Source organism: Mauremys reevesii, linkage group 1 (assembly GCF_016161935.1).
Source record: "Mauremys reevesii isolate NIE-2019 linkage group 1, ASM1616193v1, whole genome shotgun sequence".
Taxonomy (NCBI): Eukaryota; Metazoa; Chordata; order Testudines; family Geoemydidae; genus Mauremys; species Mauremys reevesii.
The window spans coordinates 317,065,660-317,087,886 of NC_052623.1; the positions used below are offsets into that span (position 1 = coordinate 317,065,660).

General features: G+C 41.9%; 1 protein-coding gene across 1 annotated transcript in view; it reads left to right on the forward strand.

Annotated features, from left to right (window-relative positions):
* Nucleotides 1-1,565: 1,565 nt before the first annotated feature.
* CPED1 (cadherin like and PC-esterase domain containing 1) overlaps nt 1,566-22,227 on the forward strand; it is a 221,739-nt gene continuing 201,077 nt past the window's right edge. Inside the window, exons 1-3 of the mRNA XM_039518767.1 lie at nt 1,566-1,713; nt 2,146-2,626; nt 17,285-17,471. Of these exons, the coding sequence (XP_039374701.1) occupies nt 2,375-2,626; nt 17,285-17,471 (439 nt within the window). The 5' untranslated portion in view covers nt 1,566-1,713; nt 2,146-2,374. The remainder of the gene's footprint in view (nt 1,714-2,145; nt 2,627-17,284; nt 17,472-22,227) is intronic.

Consider the following 22,227-nt stretch of genomic DNA (forward strand, 5'->3'; position numbering starts at 1 on the left):
ACTTTTAGGGTTGGCAATATTGCTAACCAGGATTCTGTATATAGGGACAACATGGAAAAAAGGCACAGGGATGGGAGAGAAAAATGAACAGTGCATGAAGGGTGGCATTTTGTTCCTGCTGCTGGGGGGTCTTATAACTACTGTGAAATCTAGTGGTCTTGCAGTATTTTCTGGAAATCCTGCAAGAAGACAAACACCCGGGTTCTTAGTCTGCATCTACCATGAGCTGAGTGCAGCTGAAGGAGGACGGCACAGAAGAACTTTGAGATCCTGGGGCCAGGTTTAGGGCACTCAGGGTTTCTCCCATGCAAGGACAATCCCCAGCTAGACGGATTCACTGGCTTTCCAACTGTTTTGCTGGAGCGGCATAAGGCATCTGGAGGAGTGGCTGAGGATCTGAGGCTGTAGTGATATACTGCAGCAATGTACTGGAACTGGCATTAGGAACGTTTCCCTGGGGAACAGAAGGGTGTTCTTTGTATGGAGGGAAAATGTTCTCCAGTGGAGAGTGTGAATATCCTTTAGAATCCTTTTCTTGTTCCCAGTAACCTGGGAATCAATTTAAGACAATCTGTATGATTATAATGCCAGAAATGAGACTAAAAATTCACAGAGTCAACACACCACGCAGTAAATCTTACAGGAATTGCTGTGACTAAGAAATAAACCAGAGATGACAGTTTTTAAATGTGCTTATATGGCATTTTTTAATATGCAAAGTGATTGCTTTATCTCTGGCATTAGAAAAAATAGACTCCAAATCCAAATAAACACAACTACTTCAGACACAAGTAGAAACATCACTTCCCACAGCTGCACAAAGTGCTAATCGATACTAGAAAGGTGGTATTGCTGTTCTGTATCTGAGAGAGTTTGGGTCCTGGGAATGTCCTTGTTTCTTTTTTTTTCATATACAGTTAAGAATACAGTGCATGGGATATAGATACAAATATTTTTAGCAAAAGGAACGTTATCATATAAGCAGCTTAGGTTTGCGATGATAATGCTGAGCCCCTAAACTGCTTGAGTCTGTTCAGCCCTTGTCTTGTGTCAGCAGGGGGAAGTAGTAACCAGGCACTTCTGTAGTTGAGATACTGAATGCTTTACTTGGAGTCTTTCTGGCTGTCTTCCCTTCTTTCCGTCTTTTCTATTAAATAGGGGAGATTTTCATGCAGTGATATTAAATACACTGTACACCACTGAGGTTCCCCACGTATTGCCATGGCAGTGCTGGAAGTGATAGACACAAGTAAGTCTGGCTTCTGGAAATGTTAACAATAGGTTTGTAAAATTGGATTTAAATGCTGCACGTGATGGTCAGATTCTCCACTACCTGCAAGGTTCTTTTCAATCTGCGTTGTTACAGTCACAGAAGATTTTTAAATAACTGTTGTGTGACTGTAATTTGAAAATACACGTTTTATATGAGCAAGGACACTTCTTGTTTCTGATTCAGATCTAACATTGCTTCTCCAGTTCCCAATCTGTGCCTCTTCAGAGCTGAGTGAAGTTAGCCCCACCCCCTGTGCAGTCCAGCCTTTCTTTATATGAAGTCTGTGGCCCAATTGAGTTCAGATGGTGGATGCAGGACTGTGTGTATGTCTGTCTGTCTATGTGAGATGAGCTGGAGTCATAAGGCTGAGTTGTTCCAAATGGTTTTAATCAGCAGCCCATTCGGGGAGAATGGAAAACTTCTGTCAGGATAAGAACTGAGTAAGTAAACGTAACTTTGAACTCGAATCGGAACAAAACAAACCCAAAGGAAAGTCTTCATAGTCTGGCAGATGCCAGAAAAATGCTCACTGAGAGCGGTGCTGACAGGAAAAGGGCAATTTAAAAAGGACTGGAATGAAGGAAACAGTAAAAACAAAGTGGGGATTGAAAATATAATAGGGAAAAAAATCATATGATTGCTGGCAAAGCCTGGACAGTCTTCAGCCATGCAAGGCATATGCTAAGTTTTACTTATTGCTTCCTTGGATGCTATTGTGTGCCTGTAGTTTATTCTGCAGAACTGGAGTAAAGATTTCTGCTCCTCAGCTGATTGCGTGTAAGTCTGTTCTGTAAACTATGCACTGGCGAAAGGCTAAGGCAGGCTCCTTAGTGTGATGATGATTGCTATTTGTTTGTCTGTGTTTTGCACAGGTTGGATTCTATTCCTGTAACCTTTATGAAGAACTCTTTGGAGTGCTCTCTGCCTTTCGGACCTATGACTTCTTGTTCAGTACCATGGGGGAGTTCAGCAGCAGGAATGGGAAGAACTTGAATTAGTTGTGGAAAAACGCTCCTTTGTCTTTTTTGTGCCGATGGAAAGTGGCTGCTGCGAATGTTCCTGTGATGTGGAAAAGGGCAAAGTGAGAAAGGCAAAGTGGTCATGGTTTGTGGGCAGATTCCCTCTTGCCGCAGGCTCTGTCGCCCTCGGCCCTTCCTTCTGGTGCTGGTGGTGGGTGTCTATCTTTTCTACCAGATCCTGCCACCTATACGGACCAAAAGATTCTTTATGGCAGTTGATAATGGGAGTTCACCAAACAAACTAGCTGAGACACAGCAAGAGAGATACAAAGAGGTCTCTTCAAGGAACACTCATTGCTTCCTCCCTTCTAGTAATTCACAAACACTGAATAAGGTAAGTCAACCCAATGAGTATGCTGCAATTAGGGTTGCCAACCCTCCAGGATTGGCCTGGAATCTCCCCAAATTGGCATCGAGCTCCTGGTGACTATTGAAAGCAATCCGGGAGGTTTTAATAGGATATTTTTAGAAAATGACATTGTCATGTTGGGGGAAAAAAAATCTCCCGGAATAGATTCAGTCAGAGTTAGCAACCCTAGCTGCAATAATGGCCTGGGATGAGTCCAGCAAGACCATTTATGTCCAACTAAAATTAACATTGAGTTTGAAGTGTGTACAAATAAGCATGTGAGTGACCTAGTGACAATGAAATCCTTGTAAACACAGCTCATTAACTAGTTCCTCAGCAAACTTTTATTGTCAAATGAATCCCTAATGTTTTGGTTAAAGCATTGCATTATTTTTTGACTCCATGGCAACTTTAGTCGTCTTCTACTTGCTGTGCAGCACATATTTTGTTTAGTCTTTAGAAATGGGGTCAGGAACTTTACAGTACAGAGACATCAATCAAATGCCAGTGGGACTTCATAAAAATGACTGAGGCTGTTAATTAGCATAGACTCTTTCACTCAGACATTTATTAGCACTGAGAATATGGCTGTATTGTTTTGACGTTATCTGCTGGTGCTTTTTGAACTTTCCTGGGATTCCACTGAAAAGCTAAAATAAACTGCATTTCTAAAACTTTTTTTCAAATCACATGGACATTATTTACTCAGCAGTCTTTTGAACAGCAAATTTCTCTTTGTCCTTATGTTACCTGATCACATGTTTATTTTGTATAGGGTGGCTGAAATATTAAATATTACATATTAAAACATTAGACAAATGCAGACCCTGTTACTTTTTTTGTTGATCGTTATTAAATATGGCTTGTCAAGTGATCCAGGCTACGCTAGTTGTATTTATTTTGAAATCTGTGATTAGCACTAGTACAATTGTATCAGGTTTTGTTGAATCCTGGAGGGTGTTGGTAATAGTTCAGGATGGATTTTGTTGTCAAATTACCATTATGGCAGCACTCAGAGTATAAATAGAAACTATTAATGACTGTAAATATTATTCTAGGACGTATCTGTTGGGCAGCATCTGCATAAAGCAGTTTAGCTCAGATCTTTAAAAATAAAATATATTATTTAGAAGATCTTTCACTGGTTTGCTTTGTTATACTTCACTCTGAAAGGTCAAAGAATTGACTTTATGACATCTGTTGTGACAATTAAAAACAGATATGGCCCAATAGCTTGTTTGAACCTTTAACCCACATGTGTGGAAGAATTTTCAGATTTATTTTTCAATTGTGAATTCAGATTTTTCTCATGGCTTCCAGAAATCTAGTCCAGAATTTAACTGCCATAATTTTATATTTTAGTTGAATTTTAACTACTCTCCCTAGGTTTTCTGCAACTATGTAACAAATACAATTAAACTTACAAACGGAATTAGTATATTTTGCAATGTAGTTGCATCATCTTCTATTTTGTGACTTTTCACGATTATGTATCCATTCTCTTTTTATCACTGTGTCTATAAACACTGATGAGCATTTTATACTAAACAGCTTACTGTTTGTAAGAGCTGGCAGAGCAACTGTGAAGCTTGGTTAACATGTTTGATATTTCCTTTCCTGTTTAGATTTAACAAACATGCAGACTTAGCAACGGCTTCTGTGCTTGGGCTGTTTGGGTTGAGTGAGAAGTTTATGCTATTACAATATGCTGCATTTATTATCTTCTCATATCCATAGATGTGAATACTGCATGCACATACTGAACCTATCTTATTTATTTTAATGCATCTTTTAACTCTCATAAAAATGTTTTTTAGCATGTGCTGTTTTAACATACATTCTCCTTATTATTCAGAAGAACACCCACAGCTTGTTGGCTACATGTCTAAGAAGTTCCCTCGTGATCCTTATGGAACAAAATGTCTTGCATGTGTGGTGGATGTTCTCGGTCCTTCTACAGAACATCTTTAGATTGCACGACTAATCTCAGAGACTAGGAACAATGAAATCAGCCTTCCCCAAAAAATCTGCCATTGTGCTGTTGTGGTATGCTCACAAACTGTGCACACATTTTTAGCCTAGAACAAATTGTGAGGGATGAACTTTTACATTGGTTTATTATGATAAGTACCTGGAGGTACTCAGTGCAAATTTGTTATGCTTGAAATGTTACACTGGTTTATTATACAATAGTACGTGCACCCATGGTAGTTAAGGTTGCAAAACAGTTTCTGTTAAATCCTCCCTATTTTTTTGCATATTCATGAATAAAGCTGGGCAAATACTGCAAAATATTTTCCACATGCTCAATCACATTAATTAATTGACTTCAGTTGTGTGCACTTACTGTGAATATTCTAAAAAATGAGCTTATTGACAAGAATCTTATGTTCACTAAAATGGCAATTTTCAGCAAATATTGCAAGCAGGACCCGTCGTGAATATCATGCATAAAACTGAGAGAAAATAAAAACCATGCCTGCGATGTTGTCCTTTAAATAACAGCAGATGATTCTGATGCATCTGGGATGAGGAAGCATCTTGTGTTGTGCTGTAGAATCTCCTCTGGCTGGTTTCAGGGTAGTGTAGGTATTGGGTCATACTTTTCTTCAGCCGGAAAAACAGCGTCGTGTTGACCCTGGGAGTGGGAGGTTGGGCCTTGGCTTCTTATTGCAGCAGAGGACTCCCCTCCCCAAGTGTTATAAAACAGCAGTGGCAACAATTCCACTTGGTTACTACACATGCAATGAAATGTTACCTTGATTTTTGGATACCGATAGCACAAATGGCTTTAAGATTAAACCTGGCATCTTTTATGAACCAACCAAGGAAGGGCACTGGCAGAGTCCTGGAGATGTGCAATTTTGCTACTTACATCTCAGAGACTGGAATCTCTCTCATTGTTTAAAGCTGTTGCTTCCAAAAATGTGGATCAATATGATGCTAGAAAGTTGATGTGTCCATTTAGTATGTAAATATGTCTTTAAGCCCATGCAATATTCACTGATTTGGAGTCACTACTGCCTTTCAGGTACATAATCCAAATAATTTTTTTTAAATTGCCAAAACATAGATTTGGGTAACAATCTGAAAAGCTTGCCAGATCTCAAAGGCTGATCCTATAGACCAGTGTTTCCCAAACTTGGGACGCCGCTAGTGTAGGGAAAGCTCCTGGCAGGCTGGGCCGGTTTGTTTACCTGCCCCGTCCGCAGGTTCAGCCTATCGCGGCTCCCACTGGCCGCGGTTCGCTGTTCCAGGCCAATGGGAGCTGCGGGAAGCGGCAGCCAATATATCCCTCGGCCCGCCGCTTCCTGCAGCCCCCATTGGCCTGGAGCAGTGAAACGTGGCCAGTGGGAGCCTTGATCGGCCGGACCTGTGGATACGGCAGGTAAACACAGGGGCTTTCCCTACACAAGCGGCATCCCAAGTTTGGGAAACACTGCTGGAGACCTATTTTCACAGGCACAGTGGGCAAATCTTTGATGCCTAAAATTAGGCACTATGATCTGTTTCAGAGGGGTAGCCATGTTAGTCTGTATCAGCAAAAACGAGGAGTCCTAGTGGCACCTTAGAGACTAACAAATTTATTTGGGCATTATGATCTGTAGCCAGGTTTTCGAAGGTGATGAGCACCCAGAGATATCATGCACATATTTATGTGCTTACCTATAGATTTAGGAGACTTATTTTAGGGACTTATTTCCGAGTTTCTCGTCCAATCATACTTAGCAGTTTGCTGTAGTGTTTTTCATTTTCAAAACCAAATAGAACACAAAGACCAATATGTTCAAAAATAGGTGCCTAAAATTAGGTTCTTAAGACCATATTTAGGCAACTGCCTGATTTTCAGAATTGTTGAGCACCCAATAACTACTAACTTTAGGCTACTATTTTGGAATACCTAGTTAGTTATTTAATTCCACCTTACAACATGCTTCTGAAGAACTGTATGTCTATGTAAGGTACATATATGCCCCTCATTATTATAGTATCTGATCACTTCACAATGTTAAGTGACTTTATCCTCACAAGACCTCTGTGAGATAGGGAACTGAGGTGCAGAGAAAGTAACTTTCCTAGTGTCACCTAAGAAGTCTGTAGCAGAGCAGGGAATTGAGCCCAGATCTTCCAAGTCCCCAGCTAGTGTCCTAACCACTGGACCATCCTACTACTCATGTAATAACCCTCTTTTACAGGTGAAGTAATGAAGGCTAGAGTGGGAGGCAGTATTAGTGCTGGAATTAGAACTCTGAAGTTCCTGGCTCCCAGTTCTGTGCACACCTCTTGTGAGACGTAAATGTACAGCACAGTGTGAATGAAAATAGTTGTGCAGTGTTCATATAAGTAAACGGGATTAGGTGTCAAGAGACTGAGGTGAAACTTTTCAGAGTAGCAGCTGTGTTAGTCTGTATCTGCAAAAAGAACAGGAGTACTTGTGGCACCTTAGAGACTAACAAATTTATTTGAGCATAAGCTTTTGTGGGCTACAGCCCACTTTATCAGATGCATGCAGTGAAAAATACAGTAGGAAGATATATATATATATATATATATATATATATATATATATATACACACACACACACAGAGAGAACATGAAACAATGGAGAGTGATCAGTTAAGGTGAGCTATTATCAGCAGGAGAGAAAAAGAACTGTTTGTAGTGGTAATGAAAATGGCCCATTTCCAGCAATTGACAAGGAGATGTAAGGAACTGGGGGAGGAGAATAAGAATGGGAAAATAAAGTAAAACTACAAGTACTCCTGTTCTTTTTGAGGTGAAACTGACCTTAGTACAGAAGGCCTGCACAAGATCCTATATTTCACTTCAACTCAGTATCAAGGGATTAAGTGGAATTCGGATGGCAAATAGGACCTTTTGTGGGGTGAATTGTGTCCTATGCTGATTTTTTTTCTTAAGACTATGTTCAGAGTTTTACTATAACATAATTAGACAGAGAGGGTTTTCTTTGCACCAAAATAGTAGAAAACAATGTGGGAGAGTGGAATTTATCCAGCATGGAATCCAGGGTTAACCACAGGGCCACTGCCAGTGATGTGATTTAGCCAATTAAATTAATAGCCATGAGGTAGAGGATGAAACCAATTCACCCTTGTAGAGCAGCAAAACCTCTTCCTGCAATGTAGAATACAAAAATCCTGGGGCAGTAAAGCAAAGTTATTTTTACACAAAGTGTAGGAGGCAGAGATGTTGAGGTGGCAGGCAGTCAGGGAAGAGTGGAGACAAAGTTTTTTGATCTCTCCTCAGTTTCACTGGGTTTGTCACAGAGGAGAAGCTGTGGGAGGGGGGATGACAGAAGCTGGACAGGGAGGGAGAAAGCAGGTCTGATCTTGATCACTTCACTCATGTGAGTAGTTCTATTAAAATCCATGGAACAACTCTTATGAATAAGCCAAGTAGGAATGGCCTGTAGTCTGTCTGGGGTATAGCACTGGAATTTGGTTCCATGATCTGTATACAATCGTGAAGCAAGGGAATTTTGAATGAGAGCACTATGCTTCCATCTTGATGATCGACTGTGCCAGCAACTCAGGCTTCACTTTTGTGGCTTATGATATCATCAGAAACCAACTATCAAAGTAAATCCCCATAATTTACTTGCCTGTTCTATATTTATTCAGCAAACAATGGGAAGCAGAATGACATTCCAACCATTTCAATCCAAAACCCACTTCTTCCTGAGTGGGAAGTCTCATAGCATGTAAGCCAAAACATTTTAAATACCTTCCAGAAAGTGAAACAGGAAATTAACTTCTCCATAACAATGCAGGAAGTGTTTGAACTTGAAAGTAAAATAAAACAGTAACAAGAGCACCTTAGTATTTGTGTGCACTATGGGGCAAGTCAACAAAATGTGTAGAAGACTCCATCGGAATTAAGGAAGACTTTCACCATCCTGTAGGCTGAGCATTTGGGGCATTAGAAACTAATTCAAAGTTTTCTGTTACTTATTAATTATTATTTGTATTGCGGTAGTGCTTAGGATCCCCAGGCATGGACCAGAACGCTGTTATACTAGGTGCTGTCTAAAAATCTAGTTGGATCCACACTTACGCTGCTGGTTCTCTTCTAAATGAAAGCAATGGAGTTTAGTCAATTCTCTGATGGCCAGTCTGTGTCATTGAAAATACTGTCATTGTTCACATAGGGCTTGATTCTCTTTCATGGTATGTTTCTTTTGAGCAGTTTCCGGTGTGTAAAGGGCCCATAAAGCCTATTTAACTGGGTAACATGCAGCTGGCACAGAGGATCTATGCCACCTCTTTGCAGTATCCAACGCAGGCAGCATGTCAGGCAAAAGGGAATGTGGCCAGAATGCTACTGTGCTCAAACTATTCCCAATTGCTGGAACTGTCCCTGGAGGTTGCGAGCAGCTGGATGCCAGAAAGAGCAGTCCTGAGGCTCCCTGTAATTTACATTGTGGGGTAAAACCTCCAACGAACTGATTTCCCCTTTCAACTTTAAATATCTCAGCTAATTTCTTTTAGGCCAAGACAACAACAGTATTTATATAGTGTCTGAGCTAATTGCTGACCAGATTTCATATTTTAAACTGCAACAGCTTTAGGGTTATGTAAGCTAAAGAAACAACCTAGTGTATTTTTACAGTAGCATAACTTAAAAAAAAGCCAAACCAATTTAAAGGAAAAAATGACCAAGGATTTTCTCCTAGGCAGACAATTTCCCCAGACATTCTGTAATACACACAAAGTAGATGCTCATTTTATGATAGAAAATATTTACATCATTTAAAGCTATAGTATTATGTGAACTTAGTTGTTTTTGTAGTTCATTAAAACCCTAAGCAACATACATTTTATTTTGGTTTTTAATCAAGCATAAATTTTTGAGAGTTGACTGAATAGGACATAATATTTTCTTCATTTCCACCCCCACCCCCACAGTCCATTATGTACATTTAAAACATAATTACAAACTCTTCTTTTTACATGCATTTTATTTACTTGATAGTCCATCATGGTTTCTTTAGAGTTCACTTTGCAGATCATCTAAAACTGCGTATCAAAGCCAAACTAGGTGTCAGTGACTCAGAAGAATGTAATGGCTTTGTAAGGCTGTAACACCAAGTACACCGTGTCAAAGCTGAATTCAACCCCATCCTAAATCACATGGGCAGACCTATGATCCCATGCAGAGCCTCATTAATTTCAATGAGTCTATGCCATCCATGTTGTTCTCTTTGTAGAACTGGGACCAGAGATGTTGTTCATTAGTTCCTTATACATGGGTGCCCTGCATGTGTAGTAAATCCATATGCTAAGACAAAAAACCTGAAATTTCTAATTTGGGAAGAAAAACCTCTATTAAACTAGCTTTAAAACAGAAACTTGTCTTCATTTCAAAATTATTTTTAAATATTCCAAAGGCAGTTAATTTACCTTCTGGACTAATCCCCACCACACAGTCAAGCTATCGGAGTACCAAAAAGAGTCAAAGCAGTAAAATTATATAGTATTTGAACAGATTATTTTAATCAGTTGAGTTCTGCACCTTTAATGCCAAGTCTCAGCCCAGAATGAATTTTTATGGCTGAGAAAAAGGGTTTGTAAAAGCAAAACTGGCAAACCCTAATTCTAGAAATATGAACGTTGTTGCTATAATCTTGGAAATTCTGACAGACTCTACTGGTAACTAGATCAACATGGATAGTGACGTAATGTATTTATATAGAGTAGTGGAAACAAATATGGGATCACTTGCTGCATAAGGGAAACATTATTTAATTTCGCTAATTTGTTTTTAATACAATGCAACTAAAGTATAGTGTTTTTATTTTTTAAAAACCCCACCCTCACTTGGTAAGAAAACAGAGAGGAAATTGTACATGTGTATAGGAATGCAGAGTGCTCTGAAAATACAGGGGTGAGGGAATAAATTTGGGAGCACTGCACATGGGTCTTGAAAAAAGGGTGGGAAATAGCGTGAAATTTCTCTTATTTAATAGCATCAACTTAAACGTCAGGTCATGCTGCTACGTTCAGAAGCCCCAAAATCTGACTCCCACAGACAGGGCCAGTGTAACCTATTAGGCGATCTAGGTGGTTGCCTAGGGCACTGGCATTTGGGGGGCGGCATTTTCTTTGGCGGTGACCACGGCGGCTGGATCTTCTGCCGTTGGCATTTAGGCGGAGGGAACTGGGGCAGGGGGGCTTGGGGAGGGCTACCTGCAGCAAGTAAGGGTGGGGGGCAGCAGGCAGGGAAACCACTCCCCACCCCAGCTCACCTCTGCTCCGCCTCCTCCCCTGAGCACACCGCCCCGCTCTGCTTCTCTCCCTCCCAGGCTTGCAGCGCTAATCAGCTGTTTGGCGCCGCAAGCCTGGGAGGCGGGAGAAGTGGAGCAGCGACTGCGTGCTCGGGGAGGAGGCGGAGCAGAGGTGAGCTGGGGTGGGGAGCTGCCTCATGGCTCCCTGGGCGGGGAGGAGCTGCCACGGGAGGGTGCCTCAGGGCGGGGTGGGGGGGGAGCTGCCGCAGGGCTCAGGGAGGAGGCGGAGCAGAGGTGAACTGGGGTGGGGAGCTGCCGCACAGCTCCCCGGCCGAGGTGGGGAGCTGCTGCGGGGGAGGGGGGCTCCTCAGGGCAGTGGGGGGGGGGGTTGGGAGCTGCCGCAGGGCTCGGAGAGGGGGGAGGGTGCAAGGTGGTAGTTTCGCCTAGGGCACGAAACATCCTTACACCGGCCCTGCCCACAGATCCCATCATCCTAGATTGAATTTTTGTAAGAGTCAGTTGATAGAAATGCCATTTATTTAATACTTAAACAACAGGAGTTGAAGAGGGCTGCACTTCAGAGTGCATCACTAGCTAGATTCACTTTGTTCGTGTTGCTTCAGTTTTGGCTGTACATGTGTGCTGGGAAATGTTAGTGACCAACAACCTGAAGGACTTATTTTTTTAGAATATCAGGGTTGGAAGGGACCTCAGGAGGTCATCTAGTCCAAGCCCCTGCTCAAAGCAGGACCAATTGCCAGACAAATTGAAAGTTTCTCTGATGTGTGTAGCCCGAAAAAGATCTCCAAGGCAACTGGACATGTCTGTGGTGGTAGATTCGGTTTGTGTGGAAGATCTATATCAGAACCCTTTGGATCACTGGTTTCCAGAAGCAGCAATGAGTATGGAAGGTTTCTGTCTAGGTACTTTGGGAAGGCAGTGCTGGATGTTTTCCCCAGCAGTGCTTTTTAATGTAATGGTCGTTGTTTGAACTGTTTTTTTTATGAGTATCAGTGTCCCTAATGAGCAATAGGAACAGTGTCTGGCCATCTTCCAGTTACAGCATTTTAAAAAAACAATTGCGTAAGAACTGAAGCCTGCCTCATTGCTCTGTTGTAAGTGCAGTCTTTCTTCTCTTTCTCTCTCTGACTGCATTGTGTTTAATTGGTGTATTTGCATATTTGTAAGGTTAGTTCCTTGCTAATCCATAGCCTAGGAAAGATTCCATGTGCATTACAGCTGAAGTCCAAGATGGAGGGAGGAGAAGTTTGGCAATACCAGTAGCCAGCTTGCCCCTTCCGATGGGAGCATATCATCATAAGGAAGGTTTAGGATGGCATCAGAGTTGGCATGGGCTGACGTCTCCAAGCCCGAGGACCAGGGAATTCACCGGAAAGGAACTCCTAGATCTATAGAGGCAGAAGATACCCTGTCTGTGTCTACCACACTGGGGCCCTCTGCCCTGGAAGCATTGCTCCTTTGGGAGCCATGTGGCAGACTTCCCATGTATCTGTTTCATAGCAGACATAGAGCGGACTCTGCAGAAGCATAATCCTACAGTGGGATTTTCAAACAGAGCTCTGAGCAGGGAATGGTGCTACACAGATTCTAGTCCTCTGCTCCATTCTGACTGAACAGGGGTTGTTCATTTTTGTTGCCCTCTGCTGGACTCTCCCCAATTTGTCCACATCCCTTCTATAGTGGGGTGACCAAAACGCGATGCAGTATTCCGGGTATGGCCTCACCAGTGCCAAATAGAGGGGAATAATCACTTCCCTCAATCTGCTGGCAATGCTCGTACTAATACAGACTAATATGCTGTTGGCCTTCTTGGCAACAAGGGCACACTGTTGACTCATATCCAGCTTCTCGTCCATTGTAATCCCCAGGTCCTATTCTGCAGAACTGCTGCTTAACCAGTTAGCAGCCTGTAGCAGTGCATGGGATTCTTCCTTCCTAAGTGCAGGACTCGGCACTTGTCCTTGTTGAACCTCATCAGATATCTTTTGGCCCAATCCTCCAATTTGTCTAGGTCACTCTGGACCCTATCCCTACCCTCCAGCCTATCTACCTCTCCCCACAGCTTAGTGTCATCTGCGAACTTGCTGAGGGTGCAATTAATCCCATCATCCAGATCATTGATTAAGATGTAGAACAAAACCGGCCCCAGGACCGACCCCTGGGGCACTCTACTTGATACTGGCTGCCAACTAGACATCGAGCCGTTGATCACTACCCGTTGAGCCCGACAATCTAGCCAGCTTTCTATCCATCTTATAGTCCATTCATCCAATCCATACTTTTTTTAACTTGCTGGCAAGAATACTCATTCTCAGATCTAGCACTAGCCACTGTTCTCCCTCAACCACATCCACAGATGATTCATAGACCTCTGCAGGTATCTAACATGAGGTGGCATCACCCAACATAACACTCATCCAACACAGGGGATAAAATACGGAAGCTTTACCATTGGTGTAGCAGATAGAAAGTAACAGCTCTATGCTCACTAATGTTGGTCAGTAGGACTTAAATTAAACAGCATAAATAACATTAAAAGAGAAAACAGTTCTCAAAACTACACAGCTAATAACAGTTGGCTTTCTGGTTTAGTATCTAGAGTGGTTCAGACTCCTATATGACCACCTTCCCCTACAGAGGACGACAATGATTTAATAATAGGTTACTCCAAAACATCTTGGTCAAGTGGATAGGATGCTAGATTCTGAAAACCTGAGTTTTGTTCCTATCTCTACCACTAAGCTGATGGATGACCTGTGGCAAGTCATTCACCTCAATGTGCTGCAATCTTCAAATCTGCAAAATGGGGATAATGATATATAGTCGTCTTTGTCAAATTCTTTGAGATCTCTGGAGGAGAGCAATATAAGGCGCTAAATATTATCACCATCATATTAAAAAGTCATCCTTAAGCAGAGTTTCTGAAGTGTAAGGGCTCAAAGTTCCTCTAAGGAACTCCTGAACAATTGTTGGCAGGGGCATGAGAAAGCAGGGCGCAGCAGGGAAATGCAGTGAGAGCTCCATGTCTACTGTCATCTGTGGATGTGGTTGAGGGAGGACAGTGGCTAGTGCTAGATCTGGGAGTGAGGGGAATAAATGGGTGATAAGGACAGGGTAGGATCTGCAGCTGGGACAGTGGAGTCGGGCACTGACTGGGAGGAGGAGGTGCTGACTTGGGGAAAGGACACAAGCTTTTTAACAGAGAGCAGGAGAAGGTTCTGAATGTGTGGAAATGGAAGGAACAAGGTTGCTCCTGAAGACAAGAGAGGCTGCCCAAAGTGTAGGATTGCCTGGCATATTAGTGGAGGTAGGAGTGGGCTGTGAGGATGAGGTACATCCCATGCAATATACCTGGAGTACCCCTGAGTTTCAGGTTAAAATAGTACTTGGATGTGTGGGAAAAACTATTAAAATCTGCTTTAAACAAAATACTAAAGGCATCCTCCGGTGTTGCTGCAGGGGAATTACCTTCCATTATGAAAGAGAGAGCGATCTTATGGTAGGGACATGTTCAGAATGTCCTCTGACAGAAAGCACATGAAAGGGCATTAAATAAATGCTATTTCTTCAGCACTGGGAGTGTGTGTGGTGGTGTCCAGACAGAGGAAGACATAATCCTTATCCAAAACTGCTACCAATCTAGATCAGAAAGGAATGAACACAAACCGAGAGAAGACAGTTATTCCAAATTAAGTGCCAGATCCTGAGCGTGACTCTGGATCTGGCCCCAAAGCTCTCTCTCTATCTGTCCTTAATTCACCCTGTTGGGTTTACAGTGGCATGGAAAATTGTGTCCTTGTACAAAGTGGAGCAAGGAGTGTCTCCCTTGCATTATGTACATGAAATGGAAGGAGTAGGGATGACTGGCTTAATTACCTCTGATGTTACCACATATTGGGCAGGAGTAGGGGAGAGACCCAGTGTACAAAGCAAGAACCGAATGTAGGAGGGGGAGGGGATGGAGGTGGGGAAAGAGACAATGGGAAGTCAGAAGGAGTAGAGCAGCCACAAGGGGGAATGTGGGGAGATGTGTCTTCTAGTAGTTACTGTAATTATATAGGAAGTACAGAAGAGAAAAGATCAAGAGGGAAAGATGGAAGAAAAGAAAACAGAATAGGGGAGAGGAGGAGAAGAGAGTGGAAGGGGTATTATAAGGCAATGTAGCACAGGTCATGCCAGTCTCACTGCTAGACTAATATGTTATAAAAATACTACAAGGACAGGAGGATCTATTACAAGTTTATGTAACATAATTCTTTTGACTTGATCATTTCCTATGTATTCTTGTTCCTTTATGCATGTGATCTGAATTTGTTATCTGAATATTCTAACCTCTAAAATGTTCTTGGATTACAGGTTCATTAAATATATCTAGACGACTCTCGTAGTATTATAGACATATTTCAACATGTCTCATTATCAGTTATGCTCATCCCACTCATAGGGATGTGTGTTCTATAATAAAAACAGAAGAGTACTAGTAATTCAGGGATCTAAAATAGTTTATACTTCTCACAGCTGCAAAGAATTTTACACTTGAGCCAAGTGTAACATAAAGCTACATCCTGTGATTGGGGAAGAGACTGCAGTGAGAGTGACTTACCAGATCTATAAACAACTGGAAGCATCTTGAATGACATTTGTTTATACCAAAAATCTGTCCTTTTTTTTCAGCATAGCCTCTTAATAAAGACTGATGACTCTTCAATTGTATAGCACTTCCTGTGTGCATTCCAATGTAAACTTACTAAAACTAGACAACTTTTAGTTTTTAAAATAGATTCTTTTTTTCAAATGTCAACTTAAAAGTCATGTACTTGATAACTTGATAACCCTGCATTAAAGCCCTAGAAATAGAAATACTTCTCGCAGGGAGAAAATCCAGTCTAATAAAGTAACTTTGCCATTATCCTTCTGCAAAACAGCATCTAGGAAGCTCCAAATACAGTCACATTTTTTCCATGCAGAACATGCTATTTTTATGTACCGTGTGACTCTCTCAGCATTTGTAGTCCCCCCTCCCCACACATATTGCAGTGCACACACAGCGTGTTACTCAAATACCAATAGAATCAGATTGCTATCGTGACATTCTGACACATCTGGGTAACGTTAGAACAATGAAACTCTCAGCCAGTTGGGGAGGTTCATGAGTACGGGACACTGAACTTTCCCAGGAACTGGCTCTAGATTAATGAAACTCACTCCTGTAAGGGATAAGAGTGACCATAGAATGAACTGCTTCCAAAACAAAATGCCAAACTCACAACATAAGTCTTAGTCTGTGGAGGTGAGGGGGAGGTTTCTCTCTCCCCATTCTCCAGGTACCCTGGCACCTAGATTATTTATTTGAGTTTAGCAGAGGGAGAGTGTTTATCCCCACATACTGCTGGCACCAGCCTCTGTGTAGAAGGATGCCACATATCAGAAAACCTGTGAGGGGTGTTGCCTGTGTTTCACAGGTGTTACTATCCTACTGCTCCTCTGCTGGTGCATACAGGACTCTCTGCTGCCCCTCCATATGTCTAAGGGCATGGAGCATATAGGAAGCATGGCTAGCCTATGTGGGAAGGGGATGAGTCTGGTGATACCTGCCTCAGGTGAGGTTGCTCATCACCCTGTGGTGAATCCCCAATAGAAATGGCCCTCATGCTTTACTCAGGCCATTTTAGCATGGTTTCTGAGCTTCTCTTCTCCCTTAAAGTAAGTTACTTTACTGGCCTAGCACAGCTGGCATAGAGACAGTGTCACACTCGTGTGTCTGGCTGCTTGCAGAGTAGTGCTGCTGCCTAGTGTCCATTTGCACCCGCTTCCAGCTCAGCATCCTCCTCCCCTCAACCATCTTGAATACTAGTCTTACTTCACTCTCCCGCTGCACCAACTTGGAAGACTTCAGTCCAACCTCTCCTTTCATCTGAACAACCACATCCCTCATGATAGTTCTCAGCCCTCCCTCCCCCCGGCTGCTGAATCTTAGTGGATCAGCACCCATAGACACCTCCCATTGTCCTCCCTCCTCTTATCCCCACACCAGCAGATGAGAACAGAATCCCTTTTACTGGGCTCTCATCTTCAGTTTTTGATAGTGGAGAGGGGAGAAGTTGTAGAAAACTTTGCATTGTGTCTCATGCATTTGATTCTACTCCTTTGGCCTGGTTCTGCGTGAAGATCCTGGGCTTGAGGAGCAGTTAGCCATAAACATCCAGTGTTTGAGAACTAGACAATTAAGTACCTCAATCCCCACTTTTATATTCTTGAAAATCTCCATTTGGTTTGGTGTCAAAGATGGTAGCATGGTTTTGTGAAAAATAACAACAGTGTCTCATGATCCTACCTTGTCTTATGGGTGTTGTCTTTGCATTCTGTTTTCTGTTAGATTGAAGACTCCATTCTTAAGTACTTTGGGAGTCATACAAGAAAAGCAATTTTGTATGTTCCTCCTTCCCGTGGTAAAAAAGAACTTCAGCTATATCAGCGCATCCTAGCACAGTACGGATATACAGTGACAGTCCTTGAAGACAGGAAACTGACTGTAGGCCTTGGACATGAGCACCACTACCAAGGTAAGAATGATGAGAAACAAATTATTACTGAAGTTTTGTCAGTAATCCCATTCATTCAGAATATCCATCATTGAATCTAATCTATAAACCAATTTGACTAGGGGCTTAAAGTCACAATCTGGCCTTGTCCAGTCACACAGATGCTTACTTTTCCACATTGGGACGCTCCTTCTATCAATTGCTTGCTTTTTAATTCCACCCCAGCTCTGTTATTCATCCTAGCCCAGGAGGTCAGTTCTGCTGTAGTAACCCTCACTGCTTGCTGACTGTACCTTTATTCATCCACCTTAAACCCCCTGCAGACTGTATGTGTTATGCACTATCCCCCTATACTCTGTATGGTACCCCCGATGACTATTAACTGAATTTTCAACGCTGTGTATCGTTTATTTTTAAACATTTTCTAATAAAATTTTAAATCTGAGTGCCTTCTGTTACAGCATTAAGTGTCAGTCTGTCAGGTGTGGTTCTTTCTCTTACGCTCTCCTGAGGAGAACTGTGTATGCAGTATTCCTTTGCTGTTTGGGTAGGATTTTTGTATGTTTTTAAATGTGCACACTGTTTTGTGTTTGTTAGAGATGGCAAGGTCGAAGAAATGTGCCTTGCACATGAAGTGGATGGTGGTGGGTTTTGTAATGGTCCTTAGTTCCTGTGGGAATTTGTTTCACAATTTGAGACTAGCTCCTGCACAAATGAGCTGTACCCTTAGGGTAGAAGGTTTCATTGTGCCTGAGGGGTGGACAGCCACAGTCTTCAGCATGGACCTTTGGATGGTCTTTTAGGTGTGTGGGGCCCAGGCCATTGAAGGCCTTGAAGATAAGGATCAAGATTGTGATCTTGAATCTCTATTCTATAGGAAGCCAGTGTAGAAACTGGAGAAAATTGATAGAAAGAGATCACCCAGCACTCTGTCAATGGAAGAAAATGACAATTCTGGTATTTTTATTATGTGGTTTGTTGTTCCTTATTGTAAAGAATAATTATATTCTTGTCATTCATACTTGCAGAAACTTCCTGCAGTTATCAGATACCTCACTGTTGCTTTATTATTTAACTAATCTCAGTTGGATAATGTGAAGATTATTCTGTATAGTCTGTGAGGCTGCTTAGAACACACTGTATTGAACACAGCAAATTTCCACTATTATTTTATGTTAAGTTTTATAGGTAAGCTTTAAAGATGTTTTTTAAGGTAAGGTGTATACATTTTCCCTGATGAGCCGCTATGAAGCGTTAGCCATGTCTCCCTTAAAAAAAAAATCTGGTTTCTCAGCTGTGTCATCTCCCACTCACTACCTGCCATCAATACACATCACTTCAGTGACAAGACACAGCACATCTGCAGCCCACGCTGATGCCAGATGGATTTAGCTACAAAGTGGTATGCAGTCCAGCCAACATCCCATTCTCTGGGGATCACGTAAAGCACATCTGTGACATCCTTTTTTGGCTTAACTGGCTGATGGTGCAGGGTTCACTTAAAACTGCTGTAGAGGTTTGTAACAAGTAAACAAACCGTCTGCAGATTTCAGATTTTCTGTAGATATTTATATTTTTACATCCTGTGCCAATAATCCCTGCACTATTTTTTTCCAGTAATGGGAACAAAAATAGCAAAAGTGCTTTATACACTTTCCATCACTGTCCAGATGTACCTGCAACTTTCAGCATATGTTAGCTGTATAGAATACATGGAACAAACAGCAGTTTAATGTAAAGAGTAAGAGCCTTCTAATTCCATTATATAGCAGCATAGACTATTTTAACTGCTTCCAGGATTGTATATATTCCTAGCTTTAAGGTTATGTTGTTATTTTTTTTTAAAGTAAAACGTAGAAGAACATGGCTGCATTCCAAACTGATGATCTTAGCCTAGAGCTGAAGAAGTTATAACTGGAATTATTTTCCTCTTGCTGGTAAATTATGTTTTCTAGTGTTTTGCGTGGTGTAGTACTGTACACTGTATTCTGGAGAAGGCTATTTTGAATTATGTTATGTCATAACATTTTCCTAACAAGACTGCTCTAATTTATAAAAATGTGTTCCTTGGAGGCACTATTAAAAAGATACAGATAATAGACTGAGAAATATAGATCACAAATATTGTGGAAAAATCTATAAAAAGAATCACTCCTCCTTGCCTGTTCTAATTTAGTGCCTTGGTCTGGTGCTTTTATTTTTGTGCAGTTTCAGGTTTTGAAAGTCTGTGGTGTTCATGTAGCTTTCATAGTTCAGACTGATTTCTTTAGGGTTTTTGTTTATGCTGGCTGTGAGCCAAAGGGCCTAGCTGTAGTCATATATGGAAAAAAAATCACTACAAAACATTCCTAACTTTTTTGTGCTGATTAATAATTAATTTGGGGCTAATTATACTCCCATGTGAAGTCCAAGTACAGCTGATAAACTGGAACTCCATAAGGGTCAGAGTCCTTTTCAACACCTGGGTGGCAGTCGCTACTCCTGACTGCTTTGTGGAGAAGGTAGAAAAAATGGTTTCTTTTTGTGGAAAAGTCTGGCTTTTTGTCAAAACCAAAATGTCTTTGGCAACTGTAAAATATCTGGGTTTGGGACAATGGGGAGGGGGGTTAGGGTTGCTGATGAAAAATCCATCAGATACTGCTTTTTGCAAAAAATGTGTATTTAGTCAAAAACCCAATTTTCCTTTGCAAAAAAAGTTTTCAACTGGAAAGACATTTTCCACTAGCCATGCTGCTCTAGCTTCACTCTTCTTGTGCCTCTAACTCCACATGAAGGGAGTGGCCAGTCGATCCATGGAGTCAGGGATCCACTATTCTGCTCCTGCCCATGAACTGCTTTAAGTCTTCTCTCTGCACCAGCCCAGCATGAGCCCCTACACACGTAAAGGATACACACATCCTGAGTGAGCTCCTGCTTTGCCTCGCTGCTGCTCTCACCCCATATGGCAGGGCCCCCGGGGCTGCTGAGGAAGGACAGAATTTGCTTCCAATTTGTTTCCAATGGGATGGTTGAGTTTTGTTCAGTATGTCTGCCACAATGGGCTCGCCTCCCTTGCCTGTCAATCAGGCACATGGTAGTTGTTGTAGTAACCAAACAAGGTACTAACAAACTTCAACAGGACTTTATTTTTAAAGCAAAAACCTCTTTACCAAGCTGCTGCTGCACCCTCGGTAGCTCTCACTCAGCCTCCTTCACTCCTCCCCACTCCTTCCTGTCCTTTCAGACTCCGAACAGCCAGTGCTCCGAGTTCTAATAATCACAAGCAACATCTAAACACCACATTCCCTCCTCTCTTAAGAAATTCTCCCAATTAAAATAAACATTGTTGTTCTAACCACAGGAACAAATAGGAAACAAAACACTCTACTATTGGCAGAAATATTACACTGAAAACACTGTAGATACTACATAACATAGTCTCTAGTCCAGACAGGTGGTCATCTGGGCCTGACAGGCAGTCTCTCAAGCCCTGGTTCCAGTGCAACGTCTTGTTGTGTTGATACTACGGTGAAGTTGTCCAACGTAGACTGAGCGTTGGCATAATCTCCTCTTGGTGCATAGGCAGGTGCAAGATAAGAAGCATTCCATACCTGCCCATCAGAAATTCGATAGGTGTAAGTCTCTTCTTCTCTATGATTTTAAGAGAAGCTGTGAATTTATGGTCTCCTTTGTGTAAAGTTCCAGGTTCTGTTATTTTAACGAAGGAACCACACTCAAACTTTGGTTCCTCAGCACCCCGCTGCTTGTCTGTGAAAGCCTTATACTTTGCTTGGTTCTGTTCAGTTGTTTTTCTCACATCATCCTAGGTTGGGGCCTCAGGTTGTGCCTTTAACAATCCAGCAATGTTCAGTTTAGTATTCATCTGTTTCCCATGCAGTAACTCAGCAGGTGATCTTTGCGTTGTGGCATGTCGTGTAGCCCGGTATCCTTGCAATAAATCAGTACTGAAGGTTATCCACAATCGCCCTTCCAGTTGAGCCGTTTGCAAACTCTCTTTCAAACTTCTGTTAAACCGTTCCATTTCCCCATTGACTTGAGGGTAATATAGGGATGACCTTCTGTGTAAAATGTTCCACTCTGCTAGAAAAGTTTCAAGCTCCAGGGAAGTAAACTGACTACCATTATCTGAAACCAGTTCTTTGGGGTTACCTTCCCTGCTAAAAACTGAGGAGAGGAACTTAATTACTGTAGCAGAAGAGATTTGCGAAGTAAACGCTACTTCAGGCCATTTACTGAAATAGTCTATTAAAGTGATGGCATAACGACAGTCAATTGGAGCAGTATCAAAGTGTCCTACAATGTCAATTGCCACTTTTTCCCATGCAGATTCAGGAAGAGGAACAGGCTGTAATGGAGGGGTACATGTCACTGCTGTCTTATCATGCATTTGGCAAGTGACACAAGATTTTATGAGTGCTTCAGTTTGAGAGTCCATCCCTGGCCACCAATACAGATCCCGTATTCGTTGTTTGGTTCTGGCAATTCCTTGATGAGTATCGTGTGCCAGGTGTATGAGTTTTGACTGTAATTCTTCTGGCACAAGTAGCTGGTGTGTACCTTGTAGCACCCAGCCATCGAGCAAAGAAAGTTCATCTCGAGCTCTAAAATAAGGCAACAAAACTGGGTCAAGCTTTTTAGGGTTACTGGGCCATCTCTTTGTCAGAAATTCCATAGTTTTTGTTGAATTGGACATGCTGAACTAGCAGCTTGAAATTGTTCTCTTGTAACTGCAGTAAGAGTGTTTGTAATAAGCGCAACTACTACATCCTCATCCTCC